At 35.2% G+C, this 26,903-nt stretch overlaps 1 protein-coding gene across 7 annotated transcripts in view; it reads right to left on the bottom strand.

Moving 5' to 3' along the window:
* The window catches only part of CDC42BPA (CDC42 binding protein kinase alpha), a 320,607-nt gene that overhangs the window by 204,011 nt on the left and 89,693 nt on the right, over positions 1–26,903 (bottom strand). For all 7 annotated transcript variants that reach the window (XM_068541725.1, XM_068541720.1, XM_068541719.1 and 4 more), the window contains exons 3-4: positions 14,160–14,243; positions 4,513–4,608 (exon numbers count right to left, since the gene is read on the bottom strand). In XM_068541725.1, coding sequence (XP_068397826.1) covers positions 4,513–4,608; positions 14,160–14,243 — 180 coding nt within the window. The remainder of the gene's footprint in view (positions 1–4,512; positions 4,609–14,159; positions 14,244–26,903) is intronic.

Raw genomic sequence — 26,903 nt, 5'->3', positions numbered from 1 at the left:
TTTTGATTCTCTTTCTTGCTCTGACCATTTCCACTAGTTTTCTACTTCTTGGGGTGCCCTATCTCCGATTTCTCTAGGCAAACTTGTTTTCTCATTTTACAAGCACTGCCCAGTGATTCTCATTTACTCCTTGTATTCACTGTTATCTACAAAAGGCGTTGGCCAAGTTTTCCTGTAAAGGACCAGAGAGTAAATACTTTAGGCTTGGCAGGCCAAGAGGCAAAATCAAGGATATTATATAGGTACATACTTAATAAGAGAGACAACAAATTTCCACACATTTCATTAGCAAAATGCAAAATAATGATAATTGAATACAATTTTTGTAACATGGACTACTAATGAGAAAATGTAATTCTTTTGTGGGGAGAGGGGAATAGAACAGTTTACTTAACTGGGGCTCAAAGTTAGTATTCCCTATCATCAAAAACCTACTGCAAATGTAAATCTGCAAATGCTGATCTGTATTGAGATTCTACATATTTCATCTGTGAAACTCTATTCACAAAGATAGGTACTGCCAAATACTCATATCAGTTCATGAGTATATAATTTTGATTGAGCATATTCCCCTACTTGAAATGCATTTATAGAATGCTATTAAAATTTTCTCCTGATTCTTGGGTATAAGTATGTCATTACAGCAGATTAACCACTTCTAACTGAAATTTAGGTGGAAGTTCTCAACTGCCCAGTTAAATGGATGCTGAACTACAAACATTTCCTTTGCACTTGCATCAAGTTCCAAAAATTGCTGCTAGAACTGTAGTTTGAGCTCAAAAGATCTATCGGCTGCAAATCTATGTGGAAATGGAGATCTCACTCCTTTTTACTTTTGACAGCATGGGAAGTAGATACAGCAGCTTGACATTACTTATGATTCAAACAATGTCAGTTGTCAAAATGACTTCACCATAGCATAGTTTTGCATATAAGTGTTGTTTTGCCTTGTAATTTTATTTTAAATTTATTTTTAAAACATATCAAGTCTACAGGAAAAGCTAATTTCCAAGCCTTTTCAATACTTCATAATAATGGTTGAGGGTGGGGTTTTTTGTTCAGAAATATTTCAATCGGTCCTTTGTTCAAAATATCGCAATAAAACGTTACCACTGCAAAACCAGTGAATGGCTGTATGGTACAGCAAGAATGTTTAGCTTTGATTTCTGATAAAAATCCATGGAAATGATAATAGTTGTTTCCAAAAAACTGAATGAAGCGCAACGTTGATACTACTGGTTCAACACATGATAGATTCAAATATTTGCTGCAAACTACCTGCTGATTAATAAGACAACATCTACATGCTTTAAGCAACTAATATTTTCATATGATTTGTAAATCTGTTGAAATAAGCCTTTTCCTGCTCATACATATTTTTACCACTCTCAATTGTAATATGTTTTAGCAGATTCCAATTCAGGTTGTACCAAATCAGTGTTTTCTCAACTTCTTTGAAAATAATATGACTGTAATGATTCTACACAAGATATTCACAGAGGCTAATTCCTCAGCTATTTCAAACACTGACTCCTCAAGTAACAAGGACTGAGCGGAATCAGCACCATCTTTCAACTCAAGAGTCAAAGAAACCCTCTCAATGTGACAGGAAATGATTATTTCCCTGGTTTTAAAATCCACCATTGATGCTACTCCCATTGTCCTGGATTCTTGAAGCAACTGTTCTCACCAAAAGGCTCACAGTCTTAGACAAGTTTAGTTTCTGTGGACACATTTCTTTGGCTGCTAAAAACCAAACATGATTTAATTAACTCAAGATTGGTAAATGGCTTTCCTTGCTTGGCTAGTAAATGAGCCACTCAGGAACTTACTACAGTTGCAGCCTCATTTTCATTTTTTATTTTGTGAAAAAATTCTGCTGTGATAAGATATTGTTTTAAATTTTCTAACTTCTCTGACTGCTCCTTTCCTGTGAGTTAGGAATGTTGTGATGAGTGCTCAGTTTGGCAATGTAGACATTTACTGTATTCTATTAGTACAAGTGAAGTGTAGTTGTGCAATAAACACTATGCTGTAATTTAATTCATTAACAAAATAATCCACACTCTACTGTGCCTTAAAAGCATGATACTGAAAAGTCTACTTTTCTTACTTTGACATGAGGCATATGCACTGTTAATTTTAAAAATAATAAAATGTCATGATATAGCACTTGAAATGCTATCAAGTTATAAATTGAAATGCTATCAAGTTATAACTGTCACTGCACTTTGTAGTCTGACTCAGTGCAAAGCAATGAGTAACACATATAGTGTGTTACCCTCTGTCACAGTGCCAATCTCCATCACAACTAGTCAACTCTGCCACAAAGCAGCCATAGATAATACATAAATCAATGGGCATGGCTGTGTGTCAATAAAACTTTATGAACACTGAAATTTGAACTTTATATAATATTCACATGTCATAAAATATTCTTCTTTTGATTTTTTCCAGCTACTTAAAAATGTAAAAACAATTCTTAGCTTGCAGGCTGTACGAAAGTAGGTGGTGAGCCAGATTTGAGCTGCAGGCCACAATTTGCCAAAAACTGATCTATAAGAACTCCAAGACACCCTCAGAAACACCAGACTTACATATCTAACAAATTAAATGGATCACATGACAATTCAAACCCAACATATATCAAATTAAACTAATCATCTTCCCACCTACTTTAAATTTTCTCTTCCACCTATATTCCCCAACTCAATTCATCACCTACCAACCACTGAATCCCACAAGTCAGACACCAGAAAACTGGGAATCATTCTGACTCCTCTCTCCTCCACTGACACTCACTCAAACACAAGTTCTAATTATTTTACTTCTTAAATGGTACCTGAAACCATCCCCTCCCACTGTCACCTTTATTCAATCCCTCATTGTCTGTCACCTGAATATTGTCTCCTAACTAGTCTCTCTAGTTTTGCCCCCTGAAATCCATCCTTAACACTGCTGCTAGGATGTTCTATATAAACTATAAAACTGATTATCACACTATCCTTAAAACCCTCCTGGAAATTAGAATAAAATTTGAACTCTTCTGCATGGCCTACACTCTGGAAGCCTCATTTTATACCTCTCTTCCTTCCTTATCATAATCAAACTAGCCTTCCTCTCATTCCTCAAACAACCTCAGTCCTTTCCTGCCACAAACCCTTCTACAGTCCTAAAACAGCAGCTTCCAAACTTGCTCTGTGAAAGAACCCGGAGAAAGCATGAAGGAAAGTGGAAGGAGGAAGCTAAGAGATCAGTCAGGGCAGTTGCGTTTCTATATGCTTCATTGTATAGGCTTTCAGATATAATGTCATTTTACAAAACACATACACTAGATTTCCATGATCAAAAAAATATTTGTTTTAAAAAAAAAAAAATTTGTTTTTGAAACTCATGACTGTAAAAGTCTAATTTCCTTACCATAATGTATAAGGTGCTATATTATGTGACCTCTCATCTCTCCTCCCTCATCCCCAAGCCTCTTTTTCTATCCTTCATCAAGAGGAACATAACAGGTGGCTTCAAATCTCCATGCTCAGCAAGCCATCTCCGCCTCTTCTCCCTTCTTGGTTTAGCCAATGGACATTTGTCTTAGAAGAGCCCTTATTGACTTCATACCTTTGAATAAATGTTATATTTTTCTTATATGAAACAATGTGAAAATATTATTTACTTGACTGTGAATTCCTTGTCTGGTTCCCCTCACAAGAATGTAAGAATAAGAAAAGAGATCCTTTGTCTGTCTGATTCACTACTGAGTCTCTAGAATCTAAAGAACAATGCCTAGCACACAGCACATGTCCAATAAATATCTATCAACTTAATGAAAAATGTCTTATTAATTTTTATATCCCAGTACATAGTAGTAGTAGCTGGCACAAAGCAGGAACTCAACACATGTATGCTAAAAAATAAACCTTGAAATAAAAACTGGGGTCAGAAAATGAAGAGCTTTGAATAACAGGCCAAGGAGTTGTACACGCTACTGTGACAGATATCACCTGTTTTCCTATTTACTTGTTCATCTCTTCAATCTTCAACTGGTAGTGCTTCTAACAGTTTGATTTTCCTCCAAGCTCTTTCCTAACTTCTTTTGTCAAGTGGTTCATGATGTTAATATAAAATTAAGACAGCCTAGATTTTAAATATGGCTCTACTTAAAGTAACACATGACAACTTTGAAAAATATGTAAAATTCTAAATAGTAATAGAATACTACAAATAAGATACCTTGAGAAAATCATGGAAAAAAATCCTGACCACCTTTTATAGAATGTAAATCTGTTTGGATTTAGTTTTGACGTATTTATTAAAAAACATAAAAAATTCCAATGGAAAGGTATTGAATTACCCAGGGAAAGAAATCATATATCAAAATAAACAACTTATACTCCAAAATTCAGTGGTTTTCTAAATAACATTTACATTTAAATAATGCTTAAGAGAAAATAATGCTAAATTCTGCCAATAAAAAATTAATAAGGATATAGAGACATATAAAAAGATTCTTACTAAGTTATTGTCATCTTGGAAAGCATAATGCAAAGTTGTAATCCATTTATTGTCTCCATTCACTAACACATCCCTTTCTTCACGAAAACACGCTGTCTGAAAAGGAAAAAAACATTTTTTTAGATAAAGAATACTTCATGTAAAACTAGGAAATATATTATGCAAAGAATTGCTTAAAATATTTATTACACTTTCTGTTCTGAAAAGGGAATACATCTAATATTATATGACTTTCCAATAAGTCAAGTTTCAAAGAACCCTCAGAAATTGAACAACTGGAACAGTACACTTAAAAGTATTTTATATTTAAAAATACTGTTGTAGCTTAGAAAAATACACAGAATTATTTAACAACCATGGTCCAATCTACCATCTAGATAATATAAATGTCAACATTTTGTCACATTTACTTCTGATCTTTTTGTCATTAAGAAAATATGATACAAGTTGTAGCCTTCTTATTCCTAGAGCATTCCTGTCCCTTCTCCCTCTGAGAAAATGAATAATCTGAAGTTAGTATATATTCTTCCCATCACATGCTTTATTACACATGTATGTGTCCAAAAACAATAGAATTGTTTTGTGTTTTGAAAACTTCCACGAATAGTGTAATTTCATCTATCCCTTTGCAACGAGATCCCTTTTTACTCAATAATGGCTGTTTACCTTTTAATTGCTGTGGTATTCCATTGTAGGAATACAGCAGAATTTATTTATGTAACCCCCCAATCATGAAAATCACCCAATTTTGCATTATTTCAATGCTGCAATGAATATATTTGTACAAATGTACAGTAAGTCCCCTACATACGAACCTTCAAATTGTGAACTTTCAAAGATGCGAACGTGTGTTGGCATGTCCAATCACGTAAGTTAGTTCACCTGTCTGGCATATATTGCCACATGCATGCATCCTCTACAAGTGGTTGTGCTTTTGTGTATACTTTACTGTACAGCACTGTATAGAGTACAGTAGTACAGTATTTTTATTTCAAGCCCAGGATGTCTGGAAGCAAGTGTAAAAGCAGCGGTGATGTAGCTGGTACAGTACTACTGAGACATCACTGGATCGTTTTTTCAAGAGGGTAGATAGAATTGAATCCAGCAAGGAACCAGAACCTGTGCCATCAACGTCAGGCGTGAGTGAAATTGCAGCTTGCCCTCCGTCTCCTATTGCTGATGATCCTTCAGCCCTACCATCTCCCATCTCCTCTCCCTCCTCCAGTCAGTAACTCTTCTTGCCTGTTCACTTGATGCCAGCCCCTGTATGCCAGCTGTCGTACTGTACTACTGTACTTTTCAAGGTACTGTACTGTAAGATTAAAAATGTTTTATTTTTTGTGTTTGCTTTTTATGTAATATTGGTGTAAAAAGTATTATATACCTATTACAGTACAGTACTATATAGCCGACTGTGTTAGTTGGACACCTAGGCTAACTTTGTTGGACTTACAAACAAGTTGGACTTACGAACGCGCTCTAGGGAACGGAACTCGTTCGTTGTAGGGGACTTGCAAGAGTTTCCCTAGAGTATACACCTGGAAACAGAAATACTAGTTTTAAGCGTTTTCAGCTTTACCAGATTCAGCCAATTTTCTTTCCTAAGTGGTATACCAGATACTACCCTCACCCCAGTGTATGAAATCTCTCCTTTTCCCCACATCCTCAACTACACTTGGCATTGTTAAACTTTTAAGTGTGTGTCAATATGATGGGCGTGAAATAATATCTCATCATTCTTTTAATTAACATATTCCTAATTACAGGTGCAAATAAATCTTTTTTTGTTGCACTCATATTTTTTAATTAATTTTTATTGGAGTATAGTTGCTTTACAATGTTGTGTTAGTTTCTACTGTACAGCAAAGTGAATCAGCTATACGTATACATATATCCCCTCTTTTTTGGATTTCCTTCCCATTTAGGTCACCACAGAGCATCGAGTAGAGTTCCCTGTAAATAAATAATTTTACATATGCTTATTGGACATCTGAGTTTTCTCTTTGAAAAACTCCCTTTGCCCATTTTCTCTAATGAATTGTCTTTTTCTTACTGATTTATAAAAGTTTTAATTTATTCTGAGGTTATATTTCCACTATTATAAAGATATATCCTGGAGAACCTTAGAAATGTGTGGCTAAAAATAAAAAATAATTTATATGATACTTTATAATTCTATAATATATCTTTAAATTTTTAATTAAAAAGCTGCTATGCCAAAAAGAACTGAAAGGTACAGCAGAAATTAAAAGTCTCCCTGAGTCACACCCTGATAGTTTCACTGTCCACCTGTTATGTCCAGAGGTTACTACCAATAACTCAGCTGAATTTCTTCTCAGAAAATTTCTGTATACACATAAGCATATAAACACACACACACACACACTATATTCATATGGCATCCCATCTCCCCTATCTTTTCTTCCTTTACACAAATGAGATCACAGTGCTCTGTAAGTCGTTTTTTTCAAGTAATAATATATCTGAACAGCTTTCCACACCAGTACATAGAGACCTAATTTTTCTTAATGGCTGTACCACATTCCATACACACTGAAAAACCATCATACAGTATTCTACACATAGCAGGTGCCTAATAATTTATTTCCCACAAGATAAATTCAACAGCCATGATATACAAAACAATTAGCATTACTTAATTTACCCTAATTATGTACCTTAATTTTTTTCCACATATTTCCATAAATTTTATTTGATGCAATAGAATTTCCAAAGCCATTTATTAAACAGCATCACCAAGGAAAATTTTAAAAACAAATAAAGCTTAAACCAAATGAATGGGCAGTTTTACCTGTCAATTCAACTATTAAAATCTAGAATATTATGCTTTCGTTCACTTTAGGGGGAAAATAGAATCACTTGACATACAACTAACTTCTGTTTTAGACTTTAACTGACCTGAAATTATGGTTTGCTGCTAACATTTTAGAGAGGTGGTGAAGTCTGTCAAGCCTAGGAGACTCCTTTCTCCTGGCTTTATCTTACCAGGACAGCTATCTGAAATTTTAAAGACATTTCCAGCTAGAATCTGGAAATGTGACTGACTGATGACTCCAAACTAAATAATGACTCCAAACTAAATAAAGCTCCAAAGACTACCTGTCAACAGAACAGATTAACTTTAGTAGATTCTAATCTCTTCTAAACTATGTAGTGAAAAAATAAATTGATTTTTAAAAGCATAAAATATAAACTATCATAGAAAATTTTAAACATATACAAGAGAAAGCAGTAAAATAATCCCCTGCCCCCAATGTACCCATCAACCAATTTCAACAATTATTTTATTGTTCAATCTTATTTCATCTACACTCTCACCCACTTACCACCACCCTTCCTCCACGCACATACATGCGAACACTCACACATATGTATATACACAGAGGATTTTTTTGAAGCAAATCTCAGACATCATATGATTTTATCCATACATACTTAGGCATTATAGACTATTCCTATTAATGCCTCAGATACTTAGTTTAGATGTGAAGCACAGTCTCCTTTTTTGCTTCCGTATATCACACTGTCCTCAGTTGGTTGTCACAGCTGAGGAGGGTGAGGGGTAATGCTACCAGCATCTAGTGGGAAGAGGCCAGGGATGCTGCTTCACATCCTACGATGCATAGGACAGCCTCCAGATGGAATTACCTGGCCTCAAACGTCGTAAGTGCCACTGCCGAAAAACCCTGTTCTAGATCAATATTAACCCAACCATGATGCATGTATACCAAGGATTCAATATAAAGACATTTAATAATGTCCATTTCAATTACATTTTTGAAAAAACTAAGTAAGATTTTTTTAAAATCCTCCCTTAAAAAAAAGAATATTTGAGTCTCTGAGAATGCAATAATCACAAAGGAGAGGTTACTGGAGACCGTATAGCTTCTTCAGATTCTGTCACTCGGTTTCTATTGAGCCAAACATTCTGCTTGCACAGTGATGGTTTTGAGTGTTGTGCAGTTTTACATTGTTAATATTCAGTTATATACTGTTTAAATTTTATCCTTAATGGGTTATTGGTTAAAAAGAAAGAAGAAAAGGAATACCTATGCTGAAACAGAAGTTAATACAGACCATATATATAAATGATAATAATTCTGCAAAACTGTCACATGATTCTCTTTCCCTAGATCCAAAGTCTCCCTGAGTCACACCCTGACTAGTCACACCCTAAATATACATAAACCAGTACTATCACAGTTAAACTAAGATATATTATTCCTCCACTTATGGTATAGAGACAATTATCTTTATTTAATAAATAAGATAACTGAGCCTTGATCATCAGATCAACATTCTTATACAGAATATCCAAATTGCCCAAATACTTGGAAATCACATGTTAAAATGAGAAAATCCATTCATGATATATCTACTTTGGCTTCTAATTTATAAGTAATAAAGACTTATCTCACCCATGAAGTATTACCACAAAAAAAGACTTTCAAATAATAATTGAATCATTCTCTCTAAGCTAATGTTTGAGGGGGAAAAAGTCAAGTTTTTTTTATTTTTAAAAAATAAACAAGTGGAATTTTAAATTGCAAAATGCAAGAACTTCAAATATCAGCTCTTACACACCAAAGCATCAATTTACTTTTAAATCTCCACATTTATATTTGGTGACCAAATCAAACATGAGACACGTCACATAAATCATTTGATAACATCCACAATTGGCAAATGTGTGAGAAAACAGACATGTTTACATACTATGAGTGCAAAGATATACTGATCCAACTTTTTTTAGAAGACAATTTGACAATAGCTATCGAAGTTTAAAGGTATACCCGTCCCACACAACCCAGGAGTTCCACTACTGAGGAATTTAATCTGGGGAGTGGATAAATTCTAGAGTCAGCAGGACGTGAAAATCCCTTAGCGTAAAAATTATCCTTAAAATCCCTTCAACCTCAGCATACACAACCTGGAGTACCTCAGGGTAGCCAACAGCAATATCTCTGATTAACAGTATTTCACAGCCCTTTCTAGTTCTTTTTTTTTTTTAATTTTTAATTAATTTATTTATTTATATTTATTTTTGGCTGTGTTGGGTCTTTGTTTCTGTGCGAGGGCTTTCTCTAGTTGCGGCGAGCGGGGGCCATTCTTCATCGCGGTGCGCGGGCCTCTCACCGTCGCGGCCTCTCTTGCTGCGGAGCACAAGCTCCAGACGCGCAGGCTCAGCAGTTGTGGCTCACGGGCCCAGTTTCCCCGCAGCACGTGGGATCTTCCCAGACCAGCGCCCGAACCCGTGTGCCCTGCATTGGCAGGCAGACTCTCAACCACTGCGCCACCAGGGAAGCCCAGCCCTTTCTATTTCTATGTTACATTGCATATACTTCTTAGGTGGCGTGACTAGTTCTGATGCACTATTTTCTCTCTTGTTTTGAAATTTCTCTTTGCTAAACACACATAGTTAGATTTGGTGAAATAACCAAATAAAAATAATAAAAAGGTGGAAATAATCTAAATGCCCAACAATGTTTAAAAAAAAAATCATCCTACTAAACAATATATCCATTCAGTATAATGAAACTATTAAAAAGAATCAGGTAGGGCTTCCCTGGTGGCGCACTGGTTAAGACTCCGCCTGCCAATGCAGGCGACCCGGGTTCGAGCCCTGGTCCAGGAAGATCCCACATGCCGGGGAGCAACCATGCCCGTTAGCCACAACTACTGAAGCCCGCGTGCCTAGAGCCCGTGCTCCACAACAAGAGAAGCCACTGCAATGAGAAGCCTGCGCACTGCAACGAAGAGTAACCCCTGCTCACCACAACCAGAGAAAAGTCCGCACGCAGCAACAAGAACCCAACGCAGCCAAAAATAAAATAAAAAATAAATACTTTATTTTTTTAAAAAAAGAATTAGGTAAATGTATAAATATGGAAATGGAAAAATCCAATATATATTATTAAGTGGTAAAAGCACTGTGAAAAAAATCAGCCTTTTAATATGATTCCAATAGAGTAAAATTTTCTATTAAGGATAAATAAGAAACTCTTAATAATGATTTACTTTGAACAGAAAGACTGGACATCTGAGGGAGGGGGGAAAAAAAGCTTTCATTTTTTTACTTGTTATTTTCTAGAGTGCTTGCATTTTCTTTTTTTACTATACGTAGCAGATCAGGAAGTAGAGGCAGTTCCAATCTAATGACCTCAATTCATTACTACTATTAACTACTGCTGCTACTACTACTGGCACATACATGTATAAAAATAATAAAACAGGGCTAACAACAATAACAAAAATAAGACAATAGGCATAAACCAGTACTATCACAGTTAAACTAAGATATATTATTCCTCCACTTATGGTATAGAGATAATTATCTTTATTTAATAAATAAGATAACTGAGCCTTGGAAAGGTTTGACTCTTGAGATGGAGAGCATTTCTGTAAACTATACTGCATCTTCCAACGAAATGAGTAAGACATCTCCTATATGAGTGAAATCAATAAGAGGTGAATAAATTTGAAGTGAAAGTAAAATTCACAGAATAGACTAGGAGAAGTTAACTTAAGGGATTGTTGACATACTAACAAAGTTTGTAAATGATGAATCTTTAGAGATATTAATCTTTGTAACTATAAGATTTACTAATTATCTATCTGCCAGGTATAGAAAGAGACAAATTTCCTAGTATCTTCAAATAATCCATGTCCCACTAATTATATATCTGTTACATACCTTAAATAGAAATAAATATGACAAACAGGTTGGAGGTAAATCTCTGAATAGTGTTCTAAAGTATCAACAATACACAGATTTAAAAAGTAAGAAATTTTGCTGCTCATTTGTAATTCATTAAGCATCACTGGTAGGACCAGTTTTCCAAAATTAGATAAGTAATGATCAGAATGGGTTTCTTTTTAATGTTTTTTTAAAAAAGGATTGGACAATTCAAGCACAGAAATATAATTCCATCCTACTTTAAAATGAATTCCTTTTTAAAAGTTTCAATGTAGAATTTCTTCCTGAAAAATGAAAGTTTCAAATAGTTTGAGGCAAGTTCCTTTCAAATACTGAACCAGCCTTGTATCCCTCAAATAAACCCCACTTGGTCATGGTGTATGATTTGTTTTATATATTGCTGAACTCTATTTGCTAATATTTTCTTAAGGATATTTGCATCTATGTTCATGAGGCATATTGCTCTTTAACTTTCTTTGTATGGTCCTTATCTGGTTATTCCATCAGAATAATACTGACCTCAAGGAATGAGTGACATTCCTTGGGTCCCAAGGCCCCTAGCTGTTCCACATTCTCTCTGCCTTTCAGAGTCTTTGTATATCTGTTTTATATGTAATGTCCATGGTCTTTAGCTGTACTTAATGGGAAAGATAGGAAGAAGCACATCTATTCCATCTTGCCCCAGAAAGAGAACATATTAATGACTTTTAATTCAACAAAATAATATTTAATTTTTAATTATTCCTGTTTTATCTTCAATTTTGCCACTTCCTCCAGTGAGTAATGAAAGTTAAACCAGTTACTCTTTCTTTTCAAAATTCTTCCCCAACATACACACACTACCAAACGTAAAATAGATAGCTAGTGGGAAGCAGCCGCATAGCACAGGGAGATCGGTGCTTTGTGACCACGTAGAGGGGTGGGATAGGGAGGGTGGGAGGGAGGGAGATGCAAGAGGGAAGAGATATGGGGACATATGTATATGTATAACTGATTCACTTTGTTATAAAGCAGAAACTAATACACCATTGTAAAGCAATTATACTCCAATAAAGATGTTAAAAAAAAAAAAAATCTTCCCCAACATATCCAACATCATAAAAAGTAAGTACAAACTTTAATTAAATTTTTTAAAAGTGCTAACCCTGGAACACTAAACCACTACAATTATGAGTTCTGCGAAACAATTAGAACATAATTCTTTACTAATTTTTAATAATAAGACTTATTGTTCCAACTGCTGGCAATGCTGTCAGCCCCTCCAGGCTTTGCCTCAGCCACCGAAAGCCTACTAGTCCAAGGCCATGTCCTTCTGGAGGCAGCCCGTATCCAATGACTAACTAACTGAGGCAAGTGCATAAAGGTCAACCATTTGGCCCAACGCAGGACAACTCTGAAGGACCATTTCTGCTCCACGGATCCCTGTTGGATCAACAGAGGCTGAAGGGGCAGCTTGACTTCTCCCTGACAAATCATATTTCACCTCCTTTCCCGTCTGTCAATGTCAATTTCAAAAGCACCCCCTAATAAACAGACTGCATACTAAACTCAATCTCAGTGTTTATTACGTGGAAAATATGACCAGTGACAGTAAGGCAATTCAGTTTTAGGGAAATACAAAAGTAAACATTGAAGTTATTGAATATAACGGGCACTGGCACATATGTCAGAGAGTGACATAAAACTTTCCAGATACACTTTTAAACATGATTTTATTACCTCTGTAATCACCTCTGGGAGGTAAAGAGGGGCTGGACTTGGGCGGGGTATAGTCAAAGAGTACTTTAGCTTTATCTGTAATGTGCTATTATTTGTTTTACAAAGAATATATCTGTAATTTCATGTGTGCAGTTTTTTTCAGTAGGCAAGTAGAAAAAAAAGACTGAAAGCAAAACTTGCCCAAAATGTTATTAATTCTAAGTGATGGAATACAAGTGATTATTAGCTTCTTCTTTGTGTTTTGTTATTTCTTCAAATTTTCTAAAAGAAAGAAATATTGAAATATTTACTTTCACTACCACAGTATGTATCTATCATCATGGGAACCATTTTTGCTTTTCCCTATGTATTTGCTGTTTTTCAGGTTGCTACAAGTACTGGTATATACAGAAAGATTTCTAAGGGCTAATTTATCATTTTCCTCTTATGAATCTTACTACCCTCTAGAGCTAACACTCAGCCTACTCAGCAGTATAATCCTTCTGTAAGTTAAAATATTAAAATACTTCCACACCGGTAAGTTCTGCTTCCCTGAGGCCTCTGAATGCCCTACCTCACTGAGCAACTCACTATAACCCAGAACAGCAGGAGACCTCCAGAACCACTCCCCAAATTTACGTGTAATGTCAGGTTTGACATACATATCGGCTATTAGATATTTTCAACATCATTCCAGTCTTTCCCTCAAATCTAGCACCAAGATTAAAATGCTGACAACTCTTGCAACAGCAGATTTTACTCCCATTTTTAATAATATAAAACAAAACATAAATTTAACTGCATAGTCAGCAATAAACAGAATTCTTACAGGCCATATTCAAAATTCCTGCTGAATTTGCTTATAGCAGAATGCAGATAAATAATATAAACAAGTTATATCAAATTGGATGTCAATCACTATAAAATTTCTTCCTATAAAAGAAACTGGTTTCCACACATCCTTTTAACATAAGTGTCTAAGCCTGACATTCTAAGGGTTTCCATTTGGTTTTCAGATAATATTAAAATAGCATCACAAATGTAACATTCATCATAACTATATCATAATTGTGAATTATTGAATTTGTCTCTTAGGCCTTAAAAAATAATGCCATCGTAGATAAAAGGTTACTAAATGATACTTAAAGACCTATTGGCTCTCTATAATTTTATTTTTCTCTAAAAATATTTCTAAAATATTATTTAAATATTCCAATAATTAGAATCTTACCTCAGCTCTTTTCAGCATTTCCCATTTATTCAATATTTTCATGGCAAATACTTTATCTGCATTTTTTAGTTTCACTACAGCAACCTAGGAAAGGAAATACAACTTTTAAAATGTGACAAATAATACTTTTTTCAGTCATCCATTTTCCTTTTTCCTCTCTGTAAAAAAAAATAAATACCAAAATTATCAGATTTCCATGCAGTTCAAATTCTAAGATCCTAAATCAAATAATATTGTCAGTTGAAAAAGTTACATTAGTGAACATGTGCCAAACAAACAACTGTGTTTTTGAACATGGTGTCGGTTGGTGATTGTATATTATATTCTTGTTTTCAAGTTTTCTGCTCTGGAATTTAAACTCAATATCTACTATCACTAAGAAATTGACCAAAATGTACCAAATGAAATAACTAGAGCTTAAACACTGCATGCCAAATTCCAACACGAAGCTACAGGGAAAGCCAGCTGCCAAAACAAACATGTTCCATGGGGATCAAACAGTATGACATAAACTGACATGCCACATATTCTTACACACTATACCACAACCCCCAACGTGCGCACACACACACAACCTGAAGATCAATTAAGGCTAACATCTCTACAAATTGTAGACTTCACACATACCTTTCCAACAAAAAAAGGAACAGATATTTCTGTATTTTGTATTTTAGTTATGGATCAAAAAACTGTCAAATACAAATAAGTAATCCCCTATTTTCACTCTCAACAAACTGATTACATTTCTGTTTCTACTTCTCTCCCTCAGTTTGACTAGATAATCTCAAAGGGCCCTTGCAGCTCACTTGGGATGCTATAGAGCAGAGACTGAACTACATAAGAGGAGACAAAGGCTGTTTCCAGTTACTGGGGGTGGGTGGAGTAGGGAGAAGACAAATACTACTCTAATGTGCAGAAGGAGAAAACAAACTATATACAACATATCTTCAAACAGTTCAAAAGGATAGTTCTAAGCATAGAGAATAGGTTTAAACTCAAGTCCAAAATTTTTTAAATCTTAATAGCAAATGTACATATCAGGGGCACTTAATAAATTTATTTTTGGATCAGAGTGCAATAACAATAATATGACTATATAATTAAAATCAGTGTATAATACTATAATATTATCTAAACTAGAATACATCTTGGTAATTGTCATAAATGGTTATACTAATAACTGTGATTACAGTTTCTCATCAATTAAAATGGTGGGAAGGAAGAAGAAATATCTCAAATTCATACGCAGTCACTTTAGTCTTTAGTCATAACTGGTCATATCTGCAGAAATGACGGATCAGTTGGTTCATGTTTAAAGAAAAGGGGCTGTACAAGATATAGAAACAACCTAAATACCCAATGACAGGTGAATGGATAAAGAAAACGGAATGTTATTCAGCCATAAAAAAGAAGGAAATCTTGCTTTTGTGACAACATGGGTGAACCTAGAGGACATTATGCTAAGTGAAATAAGCCAGAAACAGAAAGACAAAAACTGTATGACCTCACTTCTATGGGAAATCTGAAAAAGGTGAACTCACAGAAACAGAAAATTCTATTTCTAGAATTCTAATTCTAGAAAGGTGGTGAAAGGGGCTGGGAGTTGAGGGAAACGGGGAGATGTTGGTCAAAGGGTACAAATTTCCAGTTATAAGATGAGAGATGAGTAAGTTCTGGGGCTCTAATGTACAGTATGGTGACTACAGTTAACAGTATTGTATTATATACTTGGAAGTTGCTAGAAAGTAGATCTAAATGTTCTCACCACAAAAAAAGGCGGGGCGGGGGGGGAGTGCTATGATAAAGAGCGAGGAAAAACTTGAAACATTTTTTCACTAGGATCTCTGAAAGTCTGAAAACGCAAGTTTCACTATTTTGTAGACTCAAATCATATGCTGCACAACTGGGAGCACAAACAGACGGAAGGACAGGAGCATAGAGCTAGACATGCCTGCATTTAAGACAGGGAAGAGATAAGGACGGCCATCACTTAAGCCCTCTCTTATTCTGATTTAGGGAAGAATGGCTGAAAGACTCCAACACTTAGATTTGCCCTTCTCAGGTCATGTGGTGTGAAAAGAACTCCTCCCAGCACTGTGTGATTCACGAATTTTCTATGCATTTGAGTATATAAGTATCTGATGATAACCAGTATCGTAGCAGCAGTATTCACCAACACATATTGAGTGTGTCCTAAATGCCAGTTACTCTTCTAAGAGTTTTATGAAGGTCCACAATCCCTTACCTGCAATTCTAAAAGCCAAATGGTTTTCACAACTCATTTGGCAACATATACTGACATCAGGCTAAGCATAGTTTTGGGGGAGCTTTGTTTTCTTTTTAATCTCAGTGTAAAGATAAACATGCTTCACTGCAGAAACACCAATGCATTTGTTGCATATGAGGTTCTGCTCAAAACCCCAATAGGACTGTTATATAAAATAGAGTGTATGTATTAAATTACCTTTCTAAAATCCAAATAATATTGGAACCAAAACCACCTCTGGATTATAGAGCTGTGCAGCAGAAATAAGCTAGCACTTACTGAACACTCAAACACTGAGCTAGCACTTATTGTGGCTGTTCAGGGTAGTGGTGATAGCATGGACTCTACAGCCAGACTCGGGTTATACACAAGTATAAAATATTAAAACAGGGTCTGGCACTTAATAGGTGTTCAATAAGCAATAGCTATTATTATGTGTCAAGCATTGCACTAAGCACATTATAGCCCAATCTCTCAACTGTTGTTTACTCTATCACTAATATGTGGTAGACGTTATACATCCTAATTTCTTCAATTTCTGTAACTAGGAAATAAGAAGCTTGATCTCTTCAACTTCCAACTTCATAAATTTATACCCATGACACATACGTCAACATAGAAATATAGTTAGAAATATCCTCAAATAAACATATATATACACAAATAAAAACTAAGCCACAATATTTACGCGTGGTTTCCAACAGTAAAATATTGTAAATAACTTAAATATTCTGAAAGGTGAAAGTGACTGAATATATCACAAACAATAGAAAATTATTAATATTCTTGAAAATGTTAAAGAATACTATTTAATAGGGAAAGTTCACAATATATTGTTTAAAAGAAGTTTATTAAAATTTGTACACTAAAATTAATTTTTTTATATATAAACATAAAGTATATAGCTATACATTTCTATGCCATATTTATTCTGAGAAAGACAGGCATCAAAACATTTTAAAAATCAGGTATTTCTAGGGGATATGATTTCTATTCCCCTTTCTACATTTTCTGTACAGAACATATAAAATTTGAAGCATGGGGTGGGATAGTATGGAATACCATACCTCATCCTGATCATGAAATGACCACTAATTACTGAGGTATTTATAGTGTGGCTGATAATGGCCAAAATGAGACCCATACTACACATCTATGTGATAATCAGGAATGCCATGCTGCTGCAGGGTGAAAAACATTCTCAAAGCTATCTTACAACAGTTTCATGAGCTGCCTAAAAACTCTTCTGGAATGAGGTGGGATGTGGTGAAATAAAAATGTCAGTTCACCAAAGGGGAAACGGGGTGAGGGAGGGATAAATTAGGAGTTTGGGATTAGCAGATACAAACTACTATATATAAAATAAACAACAAGGTCCTACTGTATAGCACAGGGAACTGCATTCAATATCCTGTAATAAACCATAATGGAAAAGAATATGAAAAATATGTGTCTGTATCACTTTGCTGTACACCAGAAACCAACACAACATTGTAAATCAGCTATACTTCAATTTTTTTAAAAGTCAGTTCAGAAAATATTCTTAAATTATCAAATTGATGACATGATGAGACAAGAATATGAAGTTGATGAAGTGATAAAATAAAACTGATCTTGCTTTTCTCCTTTAACACTACAGATCATTTTCACGTTCATTTCATAAAGAAGGAGGAGGAGGAGGAGGAGGGGGAGGAGGAGGGGGAGGGGGAGGAGGAGGAGAAGAAGAAGAAGAAGGAGAAGAAGAAGAAGAGGAGAAGAAGATTCTCCTAGAAATCTAACTTCAGGTTCTAGATTTTCAAGAACCACAGCTAACTGACATATAAGAGGTTAGTACGTTAAAATGTCCTTTCTTATATAATTTGATCAAAATGAAAAGTACACTTAGTATGGATGGGAAGATGATAAATTTAATACAGAACAAAGACATGTTTTTAAAAACACCAAATATAGAGCTGTCTTTAAAGACAGCATATTAAAAGCACTATGATGTTAGAAAAACTGCAAACGCTACAGAAAAGTCAGTAGGTGACAAATGTAAATGAATGAGTTCTTAAACACAATTTAAGAATCATCACTTATAGATACAACATATAACTTAGGAATGATCATACTATATTAAACAGAATTTCAATATCCAAGAAGCAGCTGGCATGCAGTCCTACAAAGCTAGTCTACATTCAATATATCCAGAATTTGCCATACCTCCTCCTCTAGTCCATACCATTCCCATCTACCATGATGTCTTGCCTGGACTATCCTACCTAGCCTCTCTACTTCTGCTCTCACGGCCCAAAATCTGTTCTCAAAACATCAGCCACAGTGACTCTGTTTAAACTAGCTCAGATCATGACACTCTGCTCCAAAACTTCAGTTTCTGATCTCTCTCCATGTAAAAGTCAAAGTCCTTGCTATACCTTCTAAGTAGCGTGGTCCAACATATCGTGGTCTCCCAGATCTCATATTACTCTCCTCCTAGATCACTCTCTCCAAACATACTGATCACCTTGTTCAATCTCAACTTAGTGTTTCTGCACTTATTATTCTGTAGGTCTCAAATGGTCTTTCCCCCCTATAGCTACATGGTTTGCTCTCTCACTCCCTCCCTAAAATGTCATTCTGCCCTTTCACACTTTCTATCCCATGTCTTTGCTTCCTTTTCCCCTTAGCTCTTTTTACTTAACAAACTGTATATTCTATTTATGTATTTTGCTTACTGTTTGCCTCACTCACTAGAACATAAGCTCTATGTGGGTAGGTATTATTTTTTTCTCATTTGTTCACTAGTATGTGCCCAGTGCTTGGGAATCAATAGGTATGCAATAAATATTTACTGAATAAATCACGAGTGATTTGTAATCTATATGAGTGTATATACATAGAAAGTTGAAAGGCATCAATATGCTCAGCTTCAGGTACACTACTAAATTGATACTGAAACTCAAATAAAAATAAGGCATTATGATAAAAGAGATACAATTCTGTATCTTAAGGTTTAAGTGTGTACCAGATTATTCCAGCTCATGTTGCTCTCTTAACAATTATGTATGGCTTTTAAAGTCTCAACTTCATAACTTAGCTTTTATTATCTTTCGTGTATTGTTACTGTTCACTATTTATTGCTCCATGTCTTTGTCTCCTTTTTATCTCTGCTGTATAATGTCTACCATCACTTATTATTAATAATAATAAACAAAAACACTCATTTATAGAAAGCTTACTGTGACTGGCACTGGGCTGAGCACAATGCATATACTGCCAAAATCAATTCCTACACCACTCTGAAGTAGGTTCTACAGTCCTCGCTACCTGATTACAGAGCTAGAGTTATTTACTGCTATGAGTACTGAATAGTTCTACAGGTTCTTGAAGAGATCTTCCCATTCATCATGCCTATAGTCTTGATTCCTATTGCCATGTTAATGGTGATCATTGTTAATCTGTATGGAAATCACTGTATTTGTTTTTTATAAACTGTTCTGTTAGTGATCAGTCTGTATTCAAAATATTTAATAAAAAAAATACTGAGCCTCTTTAACAAGCAAACTAAAAACACTACAAAGAGTCCTCTCTATGGAGTTGCAATTTATATATATAGTAGTGATAGTCAAAATATTTAGAAATTGGTACAGCATGGGCATTGACCAATTAGAGCAGACACCGGGTATAAAAATATAGTATGCCCATGCCAGTGTGCCCCTATGGACTGAAGACTAGCCCATATACAGAGGCTATCAAAGGTGAATCATGCAATATAACTTCAAACTTCTTTCACTCTCCCTTGACTCCCAGGAGAGCCAGGGTACAGAGTTTTTAAGGAAGAATGAATGGCTAAAAATAATTCTCCCTTCAGACCCTAACACTAGGTTATGCAGACACATTAGGGCCTAGTTATGGTAATTAGAGGAAGCAAGCTAATTAAAAGCTTTTGACACCTGAAGCAGGGGTAGCAGGCCAAAGCAGCAAGCTTTCACAACAAGCTCTGAAGCCCAGAAGCCTTGAAGCTGCCGGAGCAAGGCTGGAGCAGGCAGAAGCGGTGAGCCACCAGGAAACTGTGGACAGGCAACACCCAGGGCGTAAGTTAAAGGTTTTCCTGAAAGCAAAAAGGAAAACCCAGCGTTAAGTTAAGCAGTAACTGACAACAATTGAGTCGTAGAGAGAAGGTTCTTAACTCGTAGAGCTGTTGATTTTCAATTATATCTTGCTCCTTTATTATTTCCCATAATTTACGCATTTCTTATAGGAGGTACATAAATTATGCTTTCATTTTCAGAGTCGTTTTGTTTTGTTTTTTTTAACGAAAAAGCATAATTGAGAGAAATGCCGTTTCTGTCAGATATCCATGCCAGAGATGAACCTATCCACTGGGTCTATATAATACCTAATGACAAATTCCTGATAGAAGACAAAATACTTTGGAGAAAAAAAAATTATCTCTTTAGGGCTGTCTTTGCATTTTGAAATCTATTAGTTGATAACTACTACAGGGTATGTAAGGCCACCAGAGATATTTTAACCAGGAATGAATAACTAAGCAGTAAGAGCTCATAATCCAGCCAATACTACTTTTCTGCAAAAAATTCACTATGTCTTAAAATAGAGTAAATTATCTACAATCTATTTGTTGCTTTTATTTTACATACTTTAATTGATATACATACAGAGCAAGGAGAGGGAGAAAGGAACGAAGGAAGGGAGGGAGGGAGGAGGGAAGGAGGGAAGGGAGGGAGGAGAGAAGGAGGGAAGTGAGGGAGGGAGGAAAGAAAGAAAAAAGGGAAGGAAGGAAGGAAGGAAGAAAGAAGGAAAGAAAGAAAGAAAAAGAAAGAAAGGAAGGAAGGAAGGAAGGAAGGAAGGAAGAAAGGAAGGAAGAAAGGAAGAGAGAGAGAAAGGAAGGAAGGAAGGAGAAGAGAAAAGAAAAGAAAAGGAAGGAAGGCACCTTCTCATACTAAATCTCAAATATTATCAGCCATGCATTAAATACTCTGAATTGACTCTGGATCACACTGGCCTATGACCAGGCAGGACTTATTCTCAGTCCACTGACAGCCAGACTGCTGTCTGCAGCAGCCCACTCCCGACCCTGCACCCATTCTTCAATTCTTCCAAGCATCAGGACTATAGAGCAAATACCACTGTCCTTAACTATCTGCCTCACTTAATCCTAATGAGTAACTATAAGCGATTCTCCAGGGCCCTGTCCTTTTCTTCAGTCCCTTTTATGGAAAAAAATATATAAACAAATATACATATTATTTAAGTATTTATATTATTGCTTTATTTTTTTTCCATAGTTCAATCTCAACTGAGCCCTAAATCCATCTGCAGCCTCACCATTAATCCTTTGTCCTTTACCAATCTTGTAAAATAACCTGTGCACCCTGCCACCACCATCTATCCTATCCCTGGCCTATCCAAACCTTACCCTGCAATTAATGACCTGGTAGCCTACTTCACAGAAAATAGATCCTTCACATTCCCTCATACCACCTTTAAATGTTTCTATATTTCTACTTCTCCCTACTTCTTTTCCTTTTGAGCCCAAGGAAGAAGTGTCCCCACCACTTGCAAGGATAACAGTATCATCTGAGATCTTAACGCCAGACTCTCCCCTTCCTTTTCTTCTTTCCCTTGTTCCATTAAAGATTTATTTCTGGACTTCAAGCCTTCTTTCTTATGGCTCCTGAACACCAATTGATAAACTTTTCCATGACCATCTCCCATCCAAAAACAAAACATAAAACAAAAACTTTATTGCCATCCTACCTTCCCCTCAAAAAAGTGATATCACAGCCCTTTTTCCACAAGGTATCATTTCTCCATAAAGCACATTTGTAAAGAGTACTATATGCTTGCTTTTTCCACTTGTTCATCATTTGTTTCTCAGCCTCTTTCAATCACCTATTTCAATCTAGTTGCTATTTCCCTCTACTGGACTGAAATTACTCTCTCAAAGATCAATAATGACCTTCCAAATTCCAAATAAAATATATTGTTCTCAACTCTCATCTGTTTCAACCTCTCTTCATTATTGGACATCACTGACAATCAATATACTTCCCTACTTATTCTTTTTTCTGTAACCTATTAAATGATTTTCCCCAAGGATCCCTACTCCACTTTTTTTGTATCTCCTCTCCTTCCTGACCTGTATTATCTATTCCATATGCCCTAATTAATATCTCTACGCTGATGACTCCTAAATCCTTATCTCCTAATAGGTAGACCCATACTTCTAGTTACCTATTAGTCATCTTTCTAGAATGTTCAGCAAATATTTCAAATTTAAGAAGTCAAAAACCTGCACGTTAAACTCATTTACTCAGGTTGCATACCTCAATCATCCATGATTTCTACCATTAACTTATCACTGACATCCAAAGTGACTTCTTTAACAATCTGTCTATCCCACCCATCCTTCTTGCCCACTGGCCTAGTTCAAGCCCTCATTATTTCATCTGAAAAATGACAATAGGTTCCTTTTTGACCACCTTACTATATGTCAGACATTATGCTAACTGCTGAGAATACAAAGAAATAAAAGAGCCCTTGCTCTCAAAAATCTCACAGTCCAGTGTGGGAAACATAACTAAACAGATAATTATAGTACAACATGAAAGGAAAGGTAAAAACAAGGTCCTATAAAAAGCACAGAAGAGAGATTCCTAAGCCAAAAGGCAGGAGAAAGGAGGGAGGTATGTAATCCGTGAATATGTATGTTAACATTTCTTGGAAGAGGTTATTGACATATGAGTCTCACGCAGTGAGCCCCAGAAAAAGGGGACCAAGGGGGGTCTGACTGGAGAGAGGGAATATTTTGGGAAATGGGGGCAGCATGAGCAAGGCACAGAAGCAAGTGCTATCTGTGTGGGGGAGAGGGGTGAAGACAATCAGGGATAATAAGCAGTTTTCTTCCTTAGGAAAGGTTTTCGGCACAGCAGGGAATAGCTAGAAATGAAAGTGAAGGATCCAAATAATGGAAGAGTTTGTATGCCATGCTAATCAACTAGAACCTTAAAATGTAGATAATAGGGAACCATTCTTCATATTTGGCTGTAGCTACATAACTTTAATAGCTCTGTGGAGAATGGTTCTGAGGCAGGGAAAGAAATGAGAAGGTTACAGCAGTAGCTGAGGTGAAAGATATTGAGGACCTAACTAAGGAAGAGAGGAAGAAATTCAAGAAATACTTAGGATAAAAAAAATCAATGATTAATTGAATGACGTGGAGGCTAGAGAGTGAGAAATCCAGGATCTCCCTCCCTCTGGTCTCTTCTCTACCAAATCCTTCCTCTACACTATCAGTATTATCTTTCTTATCTTTCTGATTCTATCACTACTCTGCTTATTAACATTTGATAGGACTCCCATTCCTGTGAAATAACGTTCCTTAGAATAGCATACCAAATCATTCACTGCATCTGCCCAAGAAAACTTTCAATCCTCTTCTTTCACTACCAACAACAAAAACCCTATATTTCAGGCACAAGATCACTAACTGCTCCCTGAATAAAAGAAATGCACTTAAAAGAAAAAAATAACTAGTTTGATTCTTTTAGAATATTATTATAGAAAACTTATAAAACTGAAGTGTGAAAAAAAAAGAAAGCCACAGATAACATTATTTCATAGAGAAAACGACTCTGAAATCATGTTTGTCCATATCATTTCAACCAGCAAGGTCCTCTTCTAGAAGTTTCTTCTAGAAGTAATTATTTAGAAAAGCATCTGAAATACAGTGAAAGTATTTTGTACAAAAATGCTTTGGAGAGCATTATTTCTAATATAGAAAAAATAGAACAACCTAAATATTTCATTCATTTTTTATGTATTAAGCACCTACTATGTACTAGACACTGTTGTAGGTGCTAGGGAATTGCAGTGAACTGACAGGGAAAAAATTCCTATATTCATGGAGCATACATTCCAGCTTAACATTATTGTTAAATAAATTACTGAGCTTCCACATAATGGACTTCTGTGGAGCCATTAGAAATCAGGTTTAAAAGAAATGTTTCAACATATGCGGAAAAGACTTAAAATATTTGGTTAGAAAAGCTGGTTAGATATCAATGTTTATAAAACTATCCCAATTTTATTATCTATGAATAGAAATAAAATTGGAAAGAAATGCCCCCAAAATTACAGAAGTAGATCTCAATGCTGGGTACCTTTCCCTCTTGTAGATTAGACTGTGATCCTAATCAAGGGTATGGAACATGTTTGGATTATAGTATATAATTAATAAGTATTTTTTTCATTAGTCAAAATAGAGAAGCATGAAAGAAAAAAAGAACTTCATTTTTCTGTTTTTAATCTCCAATAAGGAAAATTATTATATTTAAAAGTATTGTGTTAAGTACTGAGTATAATGAATAAAGAAATTCAGTCCTTGCCTTCACTAAGAGTCTATTGGTGAAGACAAACATTAAACACAGAAATAAGGAATTTAAAAGTTAAAAGTATAAGTGCTAGGAAGAAGTTGTACAAGGTTCTCACCTTCCCCATTAGAAAGATAAAAGTATCTTACATCTTCACTCCCATTTTTATAAACTCATTAATCTACTGATTTCATTTTCCCATTCAGTTCTTTCACTGATTGTATTCTGCCATCAATTCTTTCACTCATTTGCAAATATGTAATGATTTTAAAGAAGCAACAGTAATAACAAAATATATTTTGTTAGGCCGAGATGACCTCCACTTTCTCTGAAAACACAATATCCATTAATATTGGCCTTAAATATAATGCATGAGTCATTTCAAAGTATCTGCAGGAACTGTATCAATAAAAGTTGAGTGCCTGGGCAAATTCACTCTGCTCTACTTCCCATTTCTGTAAAACTTATCCTGCTGCTTTTTTATTCCTAGAGTTCAAATTTGGAGTGAATAAAAATAGTCTATCTTTAAAGCAAGAAAGGTTCTGCCCTCTCTGTTAGACTCAAGAGACAAGTGTTGAAAAACAAAGGAGTAATTCTCCTTCACTTCTGTCCACAATTAACAAGTGGATTAAGACTCAAGACTTGTCCTCTAGCAATCAGCCTAGGAGCCCGTATCTTAATATGACTCTGTTCCACTAGCAAATGAGTTTCTAAGGCTGACTGGAAACCTCAATTCAGCTAGCTGGATATACATAATTTTTGTCTATTCTGAGATCCAAAGTGGGGAACAAAGGTTTACATTTGAGGGAAGGTAGTGGGAAGTCTCCAGCTTGGCTCCAAGTTCCTTAATCTTTTTTAACAGCGGATCCTGATAACACTGAACCTGATCTGGCTCCAACATACTGGTTAAAACCCAGAGGCAAAGAGAACAGAGTAACTGGAACCTTATGTCCTTACATGGATGCAACGTCTTACAGCCCAGAAATAAAGAGTATCAAAATCATCCAGGATTCTAGAGTACAGGGACTAGAGACATTCATGAAAGGTATATAGACGCAGAACAGGGAAGATTGGGATTCTCAACGGATGGAAACACTTAAGTAGTATAAAGAACCTCAGCTGTGCAGACCAGTCAAGAAATATTCAATTACTGAAGCACAAGAGCCAGGTACACTGACTTTTGTTGATGTTTTCTTTTTGTTAGTATTTAAAGACGGTTTTGAGATGGTAAACGAGGGACACTCATTTACTTCTCTCTCACTCTCAATCTCATGAAATTACAGAAAATATATATTGTTCAAAGGAATAAAATTACAACACTGGAAAATAAGAAGAATAACATCAACGAATCAGATATTTTAAAGAATTCCTGAAATCTAGGATGAATAAAATGGGATTAGATAGAGACAAGAATGGAGAAACCATAGCCCAAATTACATTACAGAAGAAAATTAAGGCACAGGTAAGAGCAATGACATAGGGAGTTAAAGCTCAAAATTAATAAACTCAAAGACTAAAGAGAGCTCATAAAGAAACTGTCAGTGTATATTCCAAATGTTTGCATTTTTGCCAGAAGATATAATTGTATACTTTAAAAGGAATAAAATAATAAATGAAAAGGAAACTATCAGAAACCACAAGGTACTTTGGTAAGGCAGCTGGTAACCGAAGTAATATTAAAGAACTAGTATATATAAAATAATAGCTTTCATATTTTCCAAGAAAAAAAATCAGAATATAATGGTAGTAAACTATCCCAACAACAGCAACAGAAGAAAAAATACCTAGCAAATGAGCCAAAAGTTTAGGAAAACTGCCCATCTTTCTTCTCAAAAATTATAAATCATATTGTAATCCCAAAGAAGACTGGGTATCAATTCTCCTTTAATTAATCTGTAAATTTAACATTATCCCAATGAAAATAACAATTTTTTTAAGTAGACAAGTTGCATCTAAAATTCATATAGAAAAATAAACACTTCTATTTTTGGTGGTATATAAGATTAGATACTTTGAATGAGCTTTCTAAACATAGTAAATATGAAAAACTATTAAAATCACATTTTAAACATATTTCAGAACTAGGATGAAAGAAACTGGTAT

The sequence above is a fragment of the Eschrichtius robustus genome, chromosome 3, assembly GCF_028021215.1.
Source record: "Eschrichtius robustus isolate mEscRob2 chromosome 3, mEscRob2.pri, whole genome shotgun sequence".
In the NCBI taxonomy this organism is placed as follows: Eukaryota; Metazoa; Chordata; class Mammalia; order Artiodactyla; family Eschrichtiidae; genus Eschrichtius; species Eschrichtius robustus.
The sequence above is the reverse complement of the archived record's forward strand: the minus strand, read 5'-3'. Positions and strand labels throughout refer to the sequence as shown.